Raw genomic sequence first — 6,000 nt, 5'->3', positions numbered from 1 at the left:
GTATGTCCTGAAGTGTAATCAAAGTGATTTTGACTGTGGAATAATTGTTGATGCCAGATAGACACTAGTTTGAATACCTGAAACTGCTGATCTCCTGGGATTTTCATGCACAATAATCTCTAGAGTTTACAGAGAATGGTGAGGGAAACGAAAAAAAAGTGACTGGCAGTTGTGGGTGGAACCACCTTGTTAATAGGAAAGGTCAAAGGAGAATGACCAGAATGGTTCAAGCTGACAGGAAGGCAACAAGTAACTCAAATAACCATGTGTTACAACAGTGGTGTGTATGAACATCCCTGAACATACAACCTATCAAACCTTGAAATGGATGGGCTACAAAGGCAAAAGATCAAAAAGGTACACCCAGTGGCTACTTCTTTAGGTACAGGAGATACAAGCTTTTTAATTCCATTTGTGGTCAAATTATTTGAATTTAAATTGTAAGACTGCCAGGATATCTTGTATCCAGCAGTCCATTCTGCTAATGGATTGCTAATACTAATCAGTAACTTAGCCACTGTGCTACAAATGGAATCTGGGAAAACAAAGATTTATAACAGTGAGATACAATAACAGGATGAAAGGGTTCCAGTCTTTTATTCACCATTTTTTAATTTAATTAAGAGATATAGCTCAGTAATATCCCAACAAACCCGTGTCACCCAATTACACCCACGTGACCAATTAACCTACTAATATGCATCTTTGGAATGTGGGAGAAAACCAGAGCACCCAGAAAAAAATCTATGAGGTCACGGGGAGAACATACAAACTCCTTACAGATAGCAACAGAATTGAATGTAGGTCATCGGTGCTGTAATAGTATTATGCTAACTGCTACACTACTGTGTCACCCTCAAGAAAATTTTCTAAGATTTCCTTTCTATCTGTGGTGCTTACTCATTTAAAACCAATTGGTTTTCCTTTTCATTACAGCTTTCAATCAGTTTTAAGTTATAGTATTATATAAGCACGTAACAGTCCCTTTAGTCTACCAAATCTGTGCATATCATTAGCACCGGCTGCTGTTTTATCCTTTACACATTTAACTTTAAATGCCACCCTGCCACCGCTCCTCATTATACCACTACTTTCCTATAATGAGGCAACCAGAACTGGACATAATTTGAATTACATTCCATCCATTCTCAGAAAAAAGGACAAGCAATTTCCACAGTTTCAAAATTCAATGGCACAAAACATGAAGTCTAACATATTTTCTGCTAATTTTATTAGCATTATTATGCACAGCACATACTGAATAGCAGGATCACTGAAATATTTAATCCTTATCGCCACATGCAATCTCCATTTAGCTTTTATTGGTCTTCTCACAATTAAATGATGTACCCAAGAAAAACAAGTGGGATATGCATTATTCATAAATTTTCTATATGAACTGTGCAAAAGTACAATTTTCAGCTCCACAGGAAAAGTACATTTGAAAATGAAACACTGATAGAAAATGTAAATACTGGTAGCATTTAACTTGTATCTTCCGTATCTGGGTCTTTTAATTGTTCTACAGAGTTATAATGTTCTCCCAAACCATATGCGTGTCTCATATATCTGTAAACAAGGAAAAACATTTAACAGTGTATGATATGAATCACTTTAAAAGAATTAACAGGGCATGTTATAACAATCTATGTACAAATCAACTTTTTGACATTAACAACCTGCTATAAAAAATTTATTGACTAATCAAAAAACTATAAGATAGTCCCTAGCTATAGAACTTCCAGCAATTTAGGAAATATTTTCACTGTTAAATCTACTATTTAATATTTGATCTGCACTTAGTCAACAGAATGGTAGGGCTTACATTTAGAACTGCATCATCTGTGATTATATACCTTACCCAAGAGTACTTTTTGCTGATATTGATCTACAGAATAAGAATGAGGCTTGATTTTTTTTAAATTGCATGGAGATGCACTCACTGTTAGGTCCAGAATCGTCCAATGGATCCTGTAAAGCTATCAACAGAGAGCCCAAAAGACAATTTTTAAAAAGTCTGTGAACTCTTAAGCATGCTAAAAGCCATACTTAGTTTATTTTATATACTTGGTAATATTTATGATGAGCTTTTAAAGGCTGTTTGCTTGAAACTAAAAATGCAGGAATCACAAATGAACAATTCCTGTAATATTAACATTATCATCACTATGTCCATCTCAGCTAGACAATGTTGAGTATCGCTCCCCCTGGGAGTCCGCGACGGACCGGAGGTTGCTCCCCATGGTAGGCTGTGTCGGGCCAGTGATTGCTTCCTCCACGGGAGGCTGTGTCAGGCCAGGGGTCAGAAGGCCACTTCTCGACATATGAAGGCCTCACGAAAGGACTGAGTTCGAGCTGTTGGCTCTCCTCATTGCCAATGGAGGATGTTTTCAAAATTCTGAGACATACGTGACTATTGATGTGGACTGCAGTTTATATTGGTCTCCTTAAGTTTTTCTGAGTTTTCCTTCTTGTTGCCAATCGCTGGGAGGGCAATATGTTCCTTGTTTGGGTGAAGGAGGGGTTGGATGTTTGATGTTATTGTCACTGATTTTCTGCATGGGAGGAGCTTGGGGTTAGGGGTTTGATGTTTGATGGTTTAGTTGCTGTGTCCAGGTGGGCAATCTATTAGTTTTTGTGTGAGGGTGGAGGTTGGGAGTGGGTGGTTTAGGGTTTGTGAGTTTTGTTTCTTTTTCATGTGGTGGGGGGGGGAAACGTCAAAAACTTCCACTGTTTTTCTGTACTTAATGGCAATCTGAAGACAACAAATCTCAGATGTATTCTGCATACATACTTTGATAATAAAATTAACCTTTGAATCTGCTTGATCTTGATTTCATTAATAAGCTAATCCTTTTAACAACATTATTTAGAGAAAGTAAAGTCATTCAGCCTCACAAATGTAGCAGTCAATCCGTGATAAACCTGAGAACAGGCCATTTCCCTCCCCAGAGCTCGTGTGCATCCAGAAGATAATATTTTTGAATGGGAATATCTGATCCTACAAGCTGTCTCTAGTAACAAGCAGGTTTAAATTTTACTGACATCCCTAAGTTGATGTTGTCCTGTCTGAAAATATACGAAACACAATATTTACTCAATATGATAAGCACATCTTTCACATGCATGTACATCAGACTTTTAAGTTCAATATTAGGGTAGATAGTTCAAACGTAGGGTGTCCTTAAGTTAGGTGTTCTTCACCCTGGACAGTCTGTAGTAGCTATTTATAACTTGATAAAGCCCTATAATATTGAAGTATTTTTTATAACAGAAGTCTCCAACAAAAAATGTTTCTACTCACACTAGAATTATTGGTTTCTTTCCATACTCTTCACCTACTGTGATTGGAGCAGAGTCAGCTTGTATAACCTCCATGGGCATTTTTAAAACATGTGATAAAGCCCTCAACTGTAAGAAATTAAATAAATATGCAAGTAAAGGTTAGATTATATATCTTTGCAATTTTTGAATCAAGTCAGCCACATCTTAATTGGGTTACAAATTCAGTCTAAGCAGAAGGAAAGAGAGCCAAATAATTTATTTAATGTTCAAGAAACCTGACATCTGTTTTGGAAAAATATAACTACAAATGCATTAAACAGTTTGGAAGGTTGAGGAAAAGTACAAAGCAAACAGGTTTTCAATTTATACATGGAAGAAAACAGACACCCAAGCTGAAATTGGATTCAGAAGATGACATAAAGTCATTATGGAGTTTTAAAAACAAGTGCCAAAGTTCCTGTTCAGAGCTCCAAAATTGGCATAACAGTTTCAAACACCTGAACAGTGAGATGTAATGATAAATGCAATATAAAAAATTACATCACAGCAATAAGACCCATGGTCAACTTCTACCATTTTCTACTTTTGAGGTATAACTATAGACTACACGAAGGTGAATATGCAAAGTTTTCACTTAAATTATATTCCAAGCAGCATACGACACCTTTCATATCAATAAAATACATTCATAGAAGTCAAAGCTCATCTTTTATGGGACTTCTAATGGAAAAACTAAATCAAAGGGTTTACTGAAATTTGGATGCAAACAGACTGACGGAAACATAAAGCTAAATGGCTATCAAGTTTTCAACTAAATTTATTTGCGCAATTTTATTTAAAATAACCCACAAAACCAGTTTTGGACGGGATCACAATGCATAAGATAATAAATAATTATTGTACTTTCTCTAGTTAGAATGAGATTGGAGGTACAGTTTAGTATTGTACAGATTTACTCATCTTAAGACTAACTCTAACCAGAAGCAAACTAGTACAATTCTATTTTGTTCTTCTCCAGGGATGCAAGTATATATGCCTAAAGCACTAAGACAGAAGCCACATGGGTACGTGAGGTGGTTAACAAGGCATATGGAATACTTGTTTTTCATTGTCCAGGGCATCAAATACAAGAGCAAGGAGGTTATTTTACAACCTAAAGAAGCATTAGTTCAGATTACTGTGTGCATTTAATGCAAGTTATTGCACTGGAGAGCATGCAAGGGATTCAACAGAGATCTAAATGGACATCTTCAATATCTCTTTGCAACAGTCTACTTGAACCAGCAGGCTTCGAGGCAGCCACCATCGTTCTGATGCCCAAGAGAGCCATAGTAACTGATCTAAATGATTACCACCTATTGGTAAGGACCTCAACAATCAAAGTGCTTTGAGCAGCTGGTAATGGATCGTATAAAATCCCACCCTCTGGCTACATTGAACCCTTTTCAGTTTGCCTACTGCTCAAACTGGTCCACTGGTGATGCTATAACTCTGGCCCTCATTCTGTCCTGTTCCACTGAGAAAATGATGCCTCATACACCAGAATGTTGCTCATCGACCAACTTGGCGTTTATCATGATTATCCCCTCAGATACTGGTGGGTAAACTGTCCACACTGGGATTCAACACTACTCTCTCCAACTGGATCCTGGACTATTTGATGGAAAGACCTAGTCAGCAGCAACATTTAAAGCTCCATCATGTTGAGCACAGGTGCCCCTCAAGGCTGTGTGCTCAGGCCACTGCCATTCACACTGCTGACTTATGATTGCACTGCCAAATGCAGCTCAAACCACATCAAGTTTGCTGATGATACAACAGTGGTTGGCCTCATCAGCAACAATTATGAATTGACATACAGAGAGGAGGTAGAGAGGCTTGTTGAATGGTGTGAGAACCACCTGAGTCTCGACATGGATAAGATAGAGAATGATTGTGGACTGCAGGAAGGTGCACAGGTCAGCCACTTTCCATTGCACATTAATGATTCTGCTCTGAAGAGAGTGAAAAGCACAAAATTCCTTGGTGTGGTCATAACAAATGATCTAACCTGGACTCACAACATCTTCTCATTAGTCAGAAGGCCCAGCATCATCTACACTTTCTGAGAAGATTGATGTGTTCAAGCCTTCCCGCCTTTTTTTGGCTATGGGCCAAATCGAGGTGGAAAGGCCCAAGCCCAAGAGCATATCGAAACAGGTCCAAGAGCGAGGAATGACCCAGAGTATGACAGATTTAAGTGCCGGGCCAAATTGGAAAGGTTGGGTATGGGCAGAAACCATGTAGAAGGATCCAGGCCCAAGAGCGTATCGAAGCGGCAGGGCCTAGGTCTGAGAGCAAGGAACCACCCAAGGTTTGAAAGATTTAAGCTCCAGAACAGATTAAAAAGGTCAGGGTGTTGGGGCTGAATAAGACAGATGGGCTGATATTCAGCTCACTGCTCCATGAGGTTTACTTGTCTCTGCACTGAACGGAGGCCGTGACCTACAACTTAACGGGCTTCTGGATGAGCTGTGGAGTCACTTTCGTAAACTTCAGTTCTGAACATTATATACTTACTTTATTCATTTGTACAATTTTTTTTTCTGCACATTGGGTGTCTGCCTACTTTTTTAAAAAATGGGTTCTCTTGGGTTTCTTTGTTTTGTGACTGCCTGTAAGGAAACAAATCTCATGGTTGTTTGATAATGCTTAATAAATATACTTCGAACTACT

At 38.3% G+C, this 6,000-nt stretch overlaps 1 protein-coding gene across 1 annotated transcript in view; it reads right to left on the bottom strand.

Annotated features, from left to right (window-relative positions):
* Positions 1 to 578: 578 nt before the first annotated feature.
* The window catches only part of otud6b (OTU deubiquitinase 6B), a 32,682-nt gene continuing 27,260 nt past the window's right edge, over positions 579 to 6,000 (bottom strand). The window contains exons 6-7 of the mRNA XM_072256816.1: positions 3,305 to 3,411; positions 579 to 1,569 (exon numbers count right to left, since the gene is read on the bottom strand). Coding sequence (XP_072112917.1) covers positions 1,485 to 1,569; positions 3,305 to 3,411 — 192 coding nt within the window. The 3' untranslated portion in view covers positions 579 to 1,484. The remainder of the gene's footprint in view (positions 1,570 to 3,304; positions 3,412 to 6,000) is intronic.

This window comes from Mobula birostris, chromosome 1, assembly GCF_030028105.1.
Source record: "Mobula birostris isolate sMobBir1 chromosome 1, sMobBir1.hap1, whole genome shotgun sequence".
NCBI lineage: Eukaryota > Metazoa > Chordata > Chondrichthyes > Myliobatiformes > Myliobatidae > Mobula > Mobula birostris.
This window is presented reverse-complemented; position numbering and strand designations above follow the sequence as displayed.